The sequence below is a fragment of the Oncorhynchus nerka genome, linkage group LG11 (assembly GCF_034236695.1).
Source record: "Oncorhynchus nerka isolate Pitt River linkage group LG11, Oner_Uvic_2.0, whole genome shotgun sequence".
Lineage (NCBI taxonomy): Eukaryota > Metazoa > Chordata > Actinopteri > Salmoniformes > Salmonidae > Oncorhynchus > Oncorhynchus nerka.
The window spans coordinates 72,107,964-72,122,638 of NC_088406.1; the positions used below are offsets into that span (position 1 = coordinate 72,107,964).

The 14,675-nt window shown below is 42.6% G+C and overlaps 1 protein-coding gene across 1 annotated transcript in view; it reads left to right on the top strand.

Annotated features, from left to right (window-relative positions):
- The first annotated feature begins 13,309 nt into the window (after positions 1 to 13,309).
- LOC135573900 (zinc finger protein 827-like) overlaps positions 13,310 to 14,675 on the top strand; it is a 22,653-nt gene continuing 21,287 nt past the window's right edge. The window contains exon 1 of the mRNA XM_065024109.1: positions 13,310 to 13,616. Within this exon, the coding sequence (XP_064880181.1) occupies positions 13,310 to 13,616 (307 nt within the window). The remainder of the gene's footprint in view (positions 13,617 to 14,675) is intronic.

Sequence of the window (14,675 nt, forward strand, 5' to 3'; positions counted from 1 at the left end):
GCAATGGCATTCAAAATATGTTGTTTTTCAATAGAACAATTGCCAACCCCTTAATTAATCTACTTCTAATACATGTTGTCAACCAGAGGCAAGAAAAGGAATATTCATCTTCTGAGTATGGGAAAAGCTCTGAGAAAGTTTTCTCAAACCGAAAAGAGCAAACATTGAATCGTGGTACAAAAAGATAGTTAAATTCATTCATAATGAAGCTTAAGCTTCATTGGGACTGTTTCAAGTCAGATTGGATAAGCCTACAATCTTCAACATTTCATATGCAGTTTACGCAAGCAGAATGGACCACAACCACCACTATCCAGATCTACTGTATCCAACCCCTATGAGAAAAGGCTTTCTTAAAACTGTCTCATAAAAGCCAAGGGCATCTTTAAGAATTGACACACTCTCTATGTCTAAAACACATCTTTTATATAACAAAAAGAGTGACTGGGGGGGCGGGGGGCAGTGAAGTAATACCATCAGAAATACCATCAGTAACGACGGCGGCTGTTCACACAAAGTAACTGCCTGAGACTGAGAGAATACTACAGACTCACAACTACAAGGTAAACACGCTCACTCTGAGAGAGAGGAGTGGCAAGGCAGATGGGGGGGGTGGAGAGGGTGGAAGAGCAGCAGGCTCAATAGTGTTGGAGTGAGGAGGAGCGGCAGGCTCAATAGAGTTGGAATGAGGAGGAGCGGCAGGCTCAATAGAGTTGGTAAGGAGGAGCGGCAGACTCAATAGAGTTAGAGCGAGAAGGGGCGGCAGACTCAATAGAGTTGGAGCGAGTAGGAGAGGCAGGCTCAATAAAGTTGGAGCAAGGAGGAGCGGCGGGCTCAATAGTGTTGGTGAGGAGGATTGGCAGGCTCAATAGAGTTGGAGTGAGGAGGAGCGGCAGGCTCAATAGAGTTGGAGTGAGGAGGAACGGCAGGCTCAATAGAGTTGGAGTGAGGAGGAGAGGCAGACTCAATTGAGTTGTGAGGAGGAGTGGCAGGTTCAATAGAGTTGGTGAGGAGGAGTGGCAGGCTCAATAGTGTTGGAATGAGGAGGAGCGGCAGACTCCATAGAGTTGGAGTGAGGAGGAGAGGCAGGCTCAATAAAGTTGGAGCGAGGAGGAGCGGTGGGCTCAATAGAGTTGGTGAGGAGGAGCGGCGGACTCAATAGAGTTGGTGTGGAGGAGTGGCAGGCTCAATAGAGTTGGTGAGGAGGAGTGGCAGGCTCAGTAGAGTTGGAGTGAGGAGGAGAGGCAGGCTCAATAGAGTTGGAGCAAGGAGGAGCGGCAGGCTCAATAGAGTTGGTGAGGAGGAGCGGCAGGCTCAATAGTGTTGGAATGAGGAGGAGCGGCAGGCTCAATAGAGTTGGAGTGAGGAGGAGAGGCAGACTCAATTGAGTTTTGAAGAGGAGTGGCAGGCTCTATAGAGTTGGTGAGGACGAGTGGCAGGCTCAATGGAGTTGGAGTGAGGAGGAGCGGCAGGCTCAATAGAGTTGGAGTGAAGAGGAGCGGCAAACTCAATAGAGTTTGTGAGGAGGAGTGGCAGGCTCAATAGAGTTGGTGAGGAGGAGGAGCGGCAGGCTCAATAGAGTTGGTGAGGAGGAGCGGCAGGCTCAGTAGAGTTGGAGTGAGGAGGAGCGGCAGACTCCATAGAGTTGGAGCGAGGAGGAGAGGCAGGCTCAATAAAGTTGGAGCGAGGAGGAGCGGTGGGCTCAATAGTGTTGGTGAGGAGGATTGGCAGGCTCAATAGAGTTGGAGTGAGGAGGAGCGGCAGGCTCAATAGAGTTGGAGTGAGGAGGAGTGGCAGGCTCAATAGTTGGAGTGATTAGGAGTGGCAGGCTCAATAGAGTTGGAGTGAGGAGGAGTGGCAGGCTCAATAGAGTTGGAGTGAGGAGGAGCGGCAGACTCAATAGAGTTGGTGAGGAGGAGCAACAGGCTCAATTGAGTTGTGAGGAGGAGTGGCAGGCTCAATCGAGTTGGAGTGAGGAGGAGCGGCAGACTCAATAGAGTTGGAGTGAGGAGGAGCAACAGGCTCAATTGAGTTGTGAGGAGGAGTTGCAGGCTCAATAGAGTTGGAGTGAGGAGGAGTGGCAGGCTCAATAGAGTTGGTGAGGAGGAGCAACAGGCTCAATTGAGTTGTGAGGAGGAGTGGCAGGCTCAATAGAGTTGGAGTGAGGAGGAGCGGCAGACTCAATAGAGTTGGAGTGAGGAGGAGCAACAGGCTCAATTGAGTTGTGAGGAGGAGTGGCAGGCTCAATAGAGTTGGAGTGAGGAGGAGTGGCAGGCTCGATAGATAATAATTTACCACTCCGTGAAATCAAAACAAAAATCCTTAGATGAGTTATAAAAATAAACTAATCTCATCCTCCTATAGATAGGTCTGAGCTCGATGCTCAGTGAGAGTCTATGGGCTTCCGCAGAACAGAACAGAAACAGAAACGTAATTCTCTGCGCTCCTATTTTGATGCATGTTTTTGATCCCATGAATATTTAATAGAATGGGCCCAAACCGACGCCATATAACACTCCTGCATAACTGATGCTCTCCACCCATGAGCCATGAACATTAGGAGGTGATGATTGAGTGCATTCAAATGAACTCATTCAAACAGCATATTGATTACTTGATGGAAGAAGAGAAGAGAGGTCCCCCCTCATGCGCGCGCGCACACACACACACACACACACACACACACACACACACACACACACACACACACACACACACACACACACACACACACACACACACACACACACACACACACACACACACACACACACACACACACACACGCATGTATTCACACACACATAATATCCCGCATACCAATCAGTATTGTTTCCACATAAAGGGAGAGGCTAGGGGACGGCTGTGCCTTGGTTAGCGTGGGTTTTTCCCCTCCTCCCTATCTATCTTCTTAAATGATGTGTACATTCAGTCTTACAGGGAAGTTAATTAGGTCCAAAGATTGCTTCAGGTATTGTTCAAGTAATTCAAAATGTCAGAATTCGCAGGATGACCTGCTCCTGCACTACACGGGGCAATATTGGGTGAGTAGCTAATTATTTTACAGTGGCTGTCCGGGTCTGTGGAGTTTTGCTGCCAGTTGAAAGAAAGCGAAAAGGAATAATAATTGGAAAAATTAATGAGATGAGATTTGCTAGACACAAAGGGAATGTTACAGCATGTTATACATGATACAAAGACAACACTATTTGCAACAGGATCAAGGCTACTCCTTCAACGATGACTGCAGTACTACTGTACAACTACTACACTGTTAAAGTACCACATCCAGAACAACATCAGTGACTAGTACACCACAAATTGCTACTGAAATAAGGGCTATTCAGTTATTAGATATGACATTGACACTTTTCAAACTTCCCTTGGTGTCAAGGACAATCTGTGTCAGTCTGGTGGGCCATATGGTCCAATCAATCAAATTAAATCTAAGACTCCCCGCTGGGCGGCAGGTAGCCTAGTAGTTAAGAGCATTGGGCCAGTCACCGAACGGTCACTGGTTCAAATCCCTGAGTCGACTAGGTGAAGCATTAACAATGCACTTAACCCTAATTGCTCCTGTAAGTTTCTCTGGATAAGAGTAATGTAAATGTAAGAGTGTCTGCTAAATGACTGTAATGTAAAGACAAGTCTACGGAGGAGACATCCAGTAAGCAGCAGGCCATTCATTATCAGACCTAACTAATGAGTTAAGGTATAGGAAGTAAGCACTGTGAGGTTCTATGAAAAGCTGTATACTGTAATGACGTTGCCCTCTTTGGGTATAGCAAGCCCCATCCCCCTCTCCCTGCCCCTCCATTTCCTCCTTCAACTAGGCTGCTGTGGTCAGAGAGACGTCGTAAATTCCTGAGGATCTCCTCATGGACACACAGTATAGAGAGAGTACATTTTCATAGAGCACAAAGGAATTTCTTCCACCTCACAGAACTTGAGGTACGAACAAATTTCATGTTCCGGAGAAAGTATAAAAGGTCGGTGAAGAATCCAGCTAAGAACTGGTCCGTTTGTTACAACTTGGGGAAGCTCATGGGAGACGGTGTGGCCACATTACCATAACGCTGTTTATATAATAGCCTCAGATATGAGTTTTACATCTAATTGTTGTATAAGATGAATGAGTGAGTATGATACTGTTTGTAAAATGGTGTAATATGATTTTGGACTGTTTAATGAAGGAAAATACAATTCCCTTTTGATTTGAAGTAAATCAGACGACCGCCCCTGAGCCCAGTTAGGGTCAGGCATCTTGGGACAGCTCCTTTTCTGCAATTTCGAATCAAACCCAACTTTGAGAAATTAGCACCAGACCATGTTTTTCTCCATTAGGAGAGGACAAAGGTTGTAGACCATTGCTGAATCTTTTATCCATACCACGCGGTTCAACTCTTATACTATCGATACCGACAGAATAAGAACAAGTCTTTGATATTAATTACTAGTCTGCAGCTAGGAATTCGGTATCATTGAACGCAAAGAACGACAACCGCCGAAACATCCATTCTATAATGAAATTAATTAATGTCACTCTGAACTATCCACTATAACCACGTCAGAGAGAGAGAGAGGGAGAGAGAGAGACGGACAATTCTACAAAAGAAACAACTTTTCATCAGCAATCAAGATGACACATTTAGTGTAAATATATATATTGATTGCAATTGTTCCCGAATGAGTGAGCGTTCATGTGCAAAGGATTAGCATTTCAATTGTTATAATTATCACTCTGTAGTGACTTCTTAGTCGACCCCCACTTCCCCTTTTGTCTAACAAGCCGCCATGCCGGTTTATCCCACTAGGGCACATTCTCCTATCATTTCATGTAACCACATTTACCTTGTTTGTTTGTTTATGCATTTCTGTGAATTACTTAGTTAGTAATAAATAAATGATTTAAGACAATTGATGTATGGATGACTCATAGTGAAGACTGGGTTCGTGCAGATAACCAACTATTTACGACGTTTGGAATGAGACTAAAGTGAGGTAAAGTAAATAATTCCTTAATCAGAAGACTATGGATCAGATATGAAAAGGTTATATTAGGAAATTATAACCTTGTAATCTGAATATTTTTCCTTGGTGCCCCGATTTCCTAGTTAATTACAGTTACATGATTAATCAGTTGATCACGTAATACTAATTACAGAGAATCTTTGATAAAAACTACAAGTCTTCAATTTAATGATAGTAAAGACACGACAATACCATCATTAGAGACTTTTCAGGAAGCATTAGTTCTCCTGTCAACCTTTCATATCAGACAATCCCCTCCATCTTTCCTAGTTCAATCTCAGAGGACTGCTAGTCGTCTTTATGAATAGAGAAATCAGACAAATATTAATAAATGAGGGGAAAACTCATCCAGTCATTAGCGATACCTTTCGTTTCTTATGCCATATTTAATTCAAACCAAAGAGTCCAGGTACTCCCACCTTTCTTACAACATATTTTATTTAAAACAAAAGGCATCAATTTCTTGAATACCGAATGAGGCGTCTTTCGGATCATTTTGAAGTGTTAAGCTATAACTAAAACTCGAAAAGGAAGCTCATCCACGGAGACCAAGGTCAAAAGTAAAAATCATTATATCACAATATTGCTGTTTCTTGCCATAATGAACTTGAATATATGAATTATTTAACGCTTCTGCCTGCTTATTAAATTATACATCCTTTATCTGTATATTGAGCAATGATGTTGGACGTGACCTAGAAGACGAGACCTTATGGCATAACCAGAGCACCCCAGAGCATGAATGATTATTATCAGCCTTTGATTGAAGGACGTTCTGTTTCTGCTTCAGTCTGAGTCGGGCCACTAAAGAAAGACTTGAATATGTAGCTGACTAAGCTGTAATTGCGTTCTCACGCCGGACATGTGAAGAACGTTTTTAACTGCTGGATAAAATCAAAATGAACTGTGTATAACTTACATTCCAGTCTAGTGTCTGTCAGAGAGGGCTAGTGGCTAGAGCAATGGTGGTTGTAATGTTTTAGCCTACATGAGGGGCCACTGATAATTATTACATTTGTACAAGGTGGAGTGGAACGTAGGTTCTTGGTAGCCTAATAGCCTAATGGCTGAGACATCTATCATCAATCTGATTTCAAATGTCCACATGTCACTTCAAATGAAACTGTGCAGATTACTGAGGGTGAATTAAATATCTGAATACATACCCAGCTAGCACAGTTGGTTTCTTGGAAGTTGTATGAACGTATGTTTATTGGTGTCCCATTAGATCTGGGAATGAAGCCATACGTTTCCTGACCGGTAAAACCTAGAGTTTTTTAAATGTTCTGAGAATGGAAGTGAAAATTTCACCTGTTCTGGGAACGTTCATTTTTAAGTTGCAGGGAGGTTCTGAGAATGTTTTACTATGGTTCTCTGAATGTTTTCCTGAGAACAGAAATGATAGGTTAATGTTTTTTTTTTAAATCCTTAAACTCCAAGCACAGATAAGACACAAGGAAAAGTATTTACTTCAGCATTAATCATGCAAACACGTCTTTTTATTATGGCATGGCATCAGTGAGAGTTGAACCATTGATCTTCTGTTCTCTATCCATTGAATTAGTCCACTGTGTGACCAGAATGGAGCAAATATGCCATGTTTTTTAACTCATACAAAGCTGTTCATTTTAGTCTATTCTATAATGACACAGGGCGAGACCCAGATGCAGACACAGGAGGTTGATGGCTCAAGTCTCTGATATTTATTAAAAAGCAAGGGACAGGCAAGAGGCAGGTCGACGACATGCAGAAGTTCATTAACCAGGTCAGAGTCTAAAGGTTATAGGGCGGCAGGCAGCCTCGAGGTCACGCTGGTTGACTTGACATGACAAGACAAACTGGCAACAGACAAACAGAGAACACATGTATAAATACACTGGGGATAAAGGGGGAAACATGGAGAGGTTGGAGACAAGCACAAAGACAGGTGAAACAGATCAGGGTGTGACATATTCAAACAGACCCCATTTTAAAGGAAACAAGCCCAATTAGTGGGCATGGCCAACACACCTAAACACCCTTACAACTTCTTTGGGATAGGGGGCAGCATTTTCACTTTTGGATGAATAGCGTGCCCAGAGTAAACTGCCTCCTACTCAGTCCCAGATGCTAATATATGCATATTAGTATTAGTATTGGATAGAAAACACTCTGAAGTTTTTAAAACTGTTTGAATGATGTCTGTGAGTATAACAGAACTCATATGGCAGACAAAAACCTGAGAAAAAATACAAACAGGAAGTGGGAAATCTGAGGTTTGTAGTTTTTTAACTCAGCCCCTATCGAATACACAGTGGGATATGGGTCATTTTGCACTTCCTACGGCTTCCATGAGATGTCAACCATCTTTAGAACGTTGTTTCAGTCTTCTACTGTGAAGAGGGCCGGATGAGAGGGGATTGAGTCAGAGGTCTGGCAGCAGCCTCGATCTCAGTCACGAGAATTTCACGAGGTAGCTCTCGTTCCATTGCTTTTCTACAGACAATGGAATTCTCCGGTTGGAACATTATTCAGCATTTATGATAAAAACATCCTAAAGATTGATTCTATACTTAGTTTGACAAGTTTCTATGACCTGTAATATAACTTTTGGAAATTTTCGTCCGACGTTCGGCTGGACCTAAACGCGAGTTTGGATTTGTTTACCAAACGCCCTAACAAATGAAGCTATTTGGACATAAATGATGGACTTTATGGAACAAATCAAATAATTTTGTCGAACTGGGATTCCTGGGAGTGCATTCTGATGAAGATCATCAAAGGTAAGTTAATATTTATAATGCTATTTCTGACTAATGTTGACTGCGTAACATGGCGGATATTTATTTTGGCTGTTTTGGGCTCTGAGCTCAGTACTCAGATTATGTTTTTCCGTTAAAAAAATTGGGAAATCTGACACAGCGGAGAAGTTTATTTATATTTCCATGTATAACACATATATTTTCATCAACATTTATAATGAGTATTTCTGTAAATTGATGTGACTCTCTGCAAAATCACTGTATGTTTTGGAACTACTGAACATAACATACCAATGTAAAATTTGATTTTTGGATATAAATATGAACTTTACCGAACAAAACATACATGTATTGTGTAACATGAAGTCCTATGAGTGTCATCTGATGAAGATCATCAAAGGTTAGTGATTAATTTGATCTCTATTTGTGCTTTTTGTGACTCCTCTCTTTGGCTGGAAAAATGGCTGGGTTTTTAATGACTTGGTGGTGACCTAACATAATCGCCTGTGGAGCTTTCGAAATCAGACACTGTGGATGGATTAACGAGAATTTTATCTTTAAAATGGTGTCTAATACTTGTATGTTTGAGAAATTTGATATATGAGATTTCTGTTGATTTGTATTTGGCACCCTGCAATTTCATTGGCTGTTGGCGGAACCCGTTCCCAGACAGGTTAACAAGATAGAGGATGGAGAGAGTTTTGTTGATGCTGAGAACGGAATGCATGCTTTTTAAATAGCATTCTTAGAATGTTCTTTGAGAGTTACTAATGTTTTCTTGTGATTTTTATGGAAAGTTTTCGAAATGTTCTGAGAACATTATATATAGACCCATCAGGAAACCTGCAAAAAGCGTAATGCTGAAGTACTGAAATTCCCACAGAAGAACATTGTTTCTTAAGGTTCTCTGAACAATTTGAGAACATTACTTTAAATAGAATCCTGTGGAAACCTGTAGGAAACATTATGCTGAAGTACTGAAATTCCCACCTCAGAACATTGTGTGCTAGCTGGGTGTCCTGTACCATCAGAACATTGTGGGAAGGTTGTATGCAAAATAACCACAGGATAACCATGCTCTCACCAAGATCTAAGAAACATATGGTTCTCAGAACGTTATGTGCTAGCTGGCTATAGCTTAGATTCATATGTTCTAAACTTTAAAACTAGAGCAGATTTTCTTTCCATCTACATAATTGTCCTGTATTTATCCCCCATTGCATTCCATTTGAGTGCTTTCACAGGAGTTTGGCATCAGTATGACAAACAAAGGCTGTATGTATCAAGTGTCTCAGAGTAGGATTGCTGATTGAGGATCAGTTTAGCCTTTTAAATCATAATATATAAGATCACATAGACAGGGGGGACCTGATCCCAGATCTGCACGCCTACTCTGATGCATTTGATACATATGGCCCCTGTCGAGGGTTAACTTTCCTATTGTCTTGTCCGTCACACCAGAAAGACCTGATTCATACAGGCTCACAGAAACACTACTCCATCACTTTTGATCCAGGAAAAAAAATGTCAAAGATTATTTTTATATCCAAAGGAGAACATTAACATTAGACATTCCAGAATCACAAAGTCCTTCTCCATTAACCCCTCATTTAAATATATCTATCTTCAAGAATCATGACACGTCTCAGTTAGATTGGGCTTTTGTCCCCAGCACGACACGCCTGATCAGTGGATTCAGAGAGAGGTGTCACATCCAGCCTAGTTATGTGGCATGAAAGAGACCCTTCCAGAGATGAAGGACAAATAACTGTCAAGGTGATAATGGTTCAGCATAAACATAGCAGCTGAATTAGCAAACTAGGTGAGAGAGGGTAAGGCCTTGATGGGCCTCTATCGAATTCATAATTAGCGAATGTGAAATATATTCAATTTATCATCATATATTGTCAACTAGAAAGAAACAATGTGTGTGTGTGTGTGTGTGTGTGTGTGTGTGTGTGTGTGTGTGTGTGTGTGTGAGTCTATCAACAAAGAGTCTGATATAAGATAGGAGGAGTCTCCCAGTGGCCCCTGCAGCAGGTCTCTAAGAGAACATTATACATACAAAAGGAAAGACATTTTCTATTAGAGATGAAGACCAAAAAGGTGTCACTCAGAGAGAGACACAATCACATGTCAGTTTGTTAATATGAGCATCTCCATCAAATCCCTCAATCAAGTCTGAGATGCCAAACAAAACATAAATGACAAGGTGATGATCTGGAAACACAGGATATGCAGAAATATACTGATTATTTTTTTTGTCTCCACATTTCAATCACTCTCTGATTCACTCTTTCTCTCTAGGTACTGAGGTTCTCTCGCTCTCTCTCTCTCTCTCTCTCTCTCTCTCTCTCTCTCTCTCTCTCTCTCCATCAGTCTAGTCAAGCTTAGCTGGGGAGAGGGTATTTAATATGTTCCTAATACATCAGTTTTATCATTTCATTCACATCCGACCATAATTAGTGTACATAAATTGAGATCACAGATCGGAGTGGTTTTGCAATTGGTTGCATTTCCTTACTGTTTCATGGTGGTGAAGCAAATGAACTGGTGAGAGGTGGAACACATCAGACAGGAATACTTTATAATGTCATTGGTCAGTCTGTGGTAGAGACCTGTAGTTGACAACTGTGTTACTTTGTCAGGGACAGCATTGAATAGGAGGCAAGGGATATAGACACTGTTTTTCTCTTTAGCTTATATTGGAGGTTGGGTAACTGATTAATCACCACACTCTTAGAAAAAAAAGTGCTTTCTAGAACCTAAAACCCTTTTTTTGGTTCCAGGTAGAACACTTTTGGGTTCCATGTAGAATCCTTTCCACAGAGGGCTCTACATGGAACCCAAAAGGGTTCTACCTGGAACCAAAAAGGGTTGTACCTAGAACCAAAAAGGGTTCTCCTATGGGGACAGCCGAATAACCCTTTTGGAACCCTTTTTTCTAAGAGTGCATAGTAATGAGTAATGGTGGATATGTTGATATTGTTGTTAGTGGCCTATTAATATGTTCCATTAGGCCCAATCATTTAGAAGCCAGGTCATATGTGACTAATTTCACGCTGAAACACACCTGGCTAAAGACTTTTTGACAATTGACAGTAGCAAGCTCATTTCGATTTTAGGTCTATAAATCAAAATACCTCCTTTTAGTTTTACAATATATTTGGTATGATATTTATTTATTCAACCTTTGGTTTAATATTGACAATAAATGGGAGACATTTGTTAGTAAATACCGTAGCCTAGTCAGACTGGTAGTGAGTTGTTGAATTATTAGTTTGTTTGCATAAACCCCAGAAGTGGAAATATGTCCCCAAGACAAAAACAGATTTGTAGTTGGCCATTTCAATTGTGGAGGAAAATAACAATGTTGTGTGGGTAAATTGATACCGAGTTGTTCATGATAAAGTTATGAACATGTAAAATGATGACAGTCCTGTTCACGCGCTGAACTGTAGCTCACACGCTGAACTGTGAACTGTTGCTCACAGCTAAACTGTCAAACTGTCCTAACTTACAAGGATTCCAACCACTTTAACAACAGTAGGGATGCTCTGGAATTGTTAAAAAAAATTCCTGTTACGAAGGTAATCGAACAAATTGCGTTTTAACGTTAATAACCTTCAGTATAAAATCTTCTGTTACTCAAATAAATAAGGATTCTAAGTTGGCCTATTAAATATTAGTCATAGCCTACTAAATTAATACAAAAAATAGACCATAATGTTGCACTGCTGTGGCTACCTGGAAGTAATGTTGACAGGGCTTTGATGCATTTAACCTCATCTTGTCCAGTCTGGTTCAACATGAGAGGTGTTAAAAAGGTACACTTAGTGCTTCTAATGCAAAATCATTCAACCTGGGTGAAACTCACACACACACACACACACACACACACACACACACACACACACACACACACACACACACACACACACACACACACACACACACACACACACACACACACACACACACACACACAGTTAACAACAAAAGGAGGAATGCCTTGTACACGGGAATGTTGAAGATGTAGAAAGCAGATTTTGTAGAGGGAGGGATGTGGGCCACTTAGCTTCGAATATAGCCCCCCCCCCATGGTGTTAAACCACCAATGTAATCTAAGTCTATTGAGCACTTTATTCACTATGAAACATGTACATGAATCATTGTTTGATCCCTACTACATGTAGTCAAGGAGGGTCTGTATGACTGTGTACGGTCTCAATACTACTCTACTGAGTGAACACAGAAACCAAGAATTGCCTTCATCCATACTGTATATGTGTGACTCACAGCCAAAATGGAGCATATCTCATTTGTGTCCACCTCCTCTATGGAGAGTTGTTGTTAAGCATCCACCAATGTGTCTGGTACACACAGATAATGGTATGGTCCGTTCTGTCAGAGGAGAATGGTACAGTCCGTTCTGTCAGAGGAGAATGGTACAGTCCGTTCAGTAAGAGGAGAATGGTACTGTCCGTTCAGTCAGAGGAGAATGGTACAGTCCGTTCAGTCAGAGGAGAATGGTACAGTCCGTTCTGTCAGAGGAGAATGGTACAGTCCGTTCTGTCAGAGGGGAATGGTACAGTCCGTTCTGTCAGAGGAGAATGGTACAGTCTGTTCTGTCAGAGGAGAATTGTGTACCAGTGTACCTGGCTTGGAGCAGATAAATGGTCTGTCTGTTTCTGTGTAATAGAAGCCCAGCAACGGTGAGGTCCTGCGGGCCTTGGCTTTTGTTGCATTAAACACCTAAACCGGTGGCAGGATCCAAGCCTGTTTTAAAAACTATATTCAGGTGCAACAATGGGGATGTCAAAAGTTTTTTTCTTCAGATTTTTCAGGGGCTGCTGCAGCACCCTTACTTCCCACGACTATGGAGGACAAAGTATTGTTCTCCTGTTGAAAAATTGCACATTCCAAACCAGAATAAGTCAAAGGCCCAGTTATGATAGTGATCCTATACCGTCTCTTGCGTTATTAGATTTGTCACACAGCAGAGAAACTAACTGACATGGCGACATTGCAATAACGCTTCTCTGGTGCCCGTTTTAATATATTTCCAATTCGCCAATGTGTCTAGAGTTCAGGCAACTATTGCCATATTTCCCATGTAATGTAGACATTAACCACAGCCCAGATAGGCTTATAAGACACAAAGAGGATGATTCCAAAAAGACATCCCTCAGATGTGACCTCAGTGCTCTCCGCATTTCTGCTATTAACGGAAAGCAAATCAGGGTTGTGTTCAATAGGCACAAAATGGAAGAAAATGCAGTGAAACAACAAGGTAATAACGGGACTTGTCGAATAAAAAACCCACTTGTTTAAAAAAATGTGCTACATTGTGCCCTAATGAACACAACCCAGGAGATACCTGAGAATTCACCAGGCAGTGCAGGAGTATCACAGAAAGAATACACAAAAACAGCTACAGTGGAACGACAATCGATCATACAGTGTTGGTGTTACTGTACACCACTGGGATTCAGCAGATTCTATATGTGTTGTTTCCCTTCGTGTTGCAAGATTCCATGGATGAAACCATTAACAATTATTTCTCCCCCTCAGAGCACCTGCTTGCTGCCCCCCTGTACCTGCTCGTTGCTACAGCCCAGGCCCGGGCCCTGGTCATGCAGGAAGTAGCTGAAGCTGAACCAGCTTATCTGTGCTGGGCTGGACCCTCCGGGACCGGGGGCTTCTGCCGCCATATGGCTGACCCAGGCCCTGGAGCCTTCCCTGGGGCGAGCCGTGCCTCAGCTCTGCCTGGATCAGAGCGAGGACTGGCGCTCCAGGAAAAAGAGTCTCTGACTTTCCATATCCCCCCTCCTCTATCCCAGCGTGACAACACAGATGTTGTGTTTCAGCAAATTCCGTAAAGTGGGGAAATACTGGATAGAAAGAGAGAAGAGAGGAAGGGGGGAGAGAGGGGGAAATGGAACCATGGGAAGAGGTTAATTTGGATGCATCAACCCTTTAACACGCTTCGTTTCCCAGTCGATCACAGCATATCACAGGAGACGTCATGTGGTAAACCTGGTTTGTATTCCTGTGCCAGGTGTAGAACAGAACTCCCTGGTAATGCCACAGTTTGGCAGTGGTGCATAGATGGATGCTCTACTGGATCCCTACCGGTGACAGTATGCAACACAACATACATTACCTTGTGGGAGACACATGCTCTTTCCAGCTGTTTTGGTTTCAAAAGAGCCCCAGTGTAAAATAATAACCAGCCTGACATTGTGAATATGCTTTTCACCCTGTTTTGAATGCATGGTGTGCCAATATTTGCATGCATTTTCTCTCCAAAGGCAACAAAAGGGGAGAGAAAGAGAGAGACAGGGAGGAAAAATGTCAACAGCTTTTTAACCAGCAAAAGATACATCTAAATGTGCCTCACATCTCCATCACCCTGCCAGGCCTCTCATCCCTCCATGCATCCCTCCGTTCATCCCTCCATTCATCCCTCTGTTCATCCTTCATTCTCTGGGCCTCCTGGAGGGCAGGATGGTGGAGGGGGTTCTACCCCTGTTGCTTTTTATCCCACAAGCCTAGCTCTCTCTCTCTGCCTCCTCCCTCTCTCTCTCTCTCTCTCTCTCTCTCTCTCTCTCCCTCCCTCTCTCTCGCTCTCTTTCTCTCTCTCTCCCTCCCTACGTCCCCCTATCTCTCTCGCGCCCTCTCTCTTTCTCTCCCACCCTCTCTCTCTGCCCCCCCCTCTCTCTCCCTCTCTCTCTCTCTCCCTCTCCCTCTCGCTCGCTCTCTCTGTCTCGCTCTCTCTCTCTCAGAGATGAACTGCAGAGGTAGACTGAGCGAAAGAGAAAGGAAGAGAAGGGAGGTGACACTAACACACATCCACCCCCAAGCACCATGAGGCCATAGCTGGTTGGGGTGAGTAAGGAT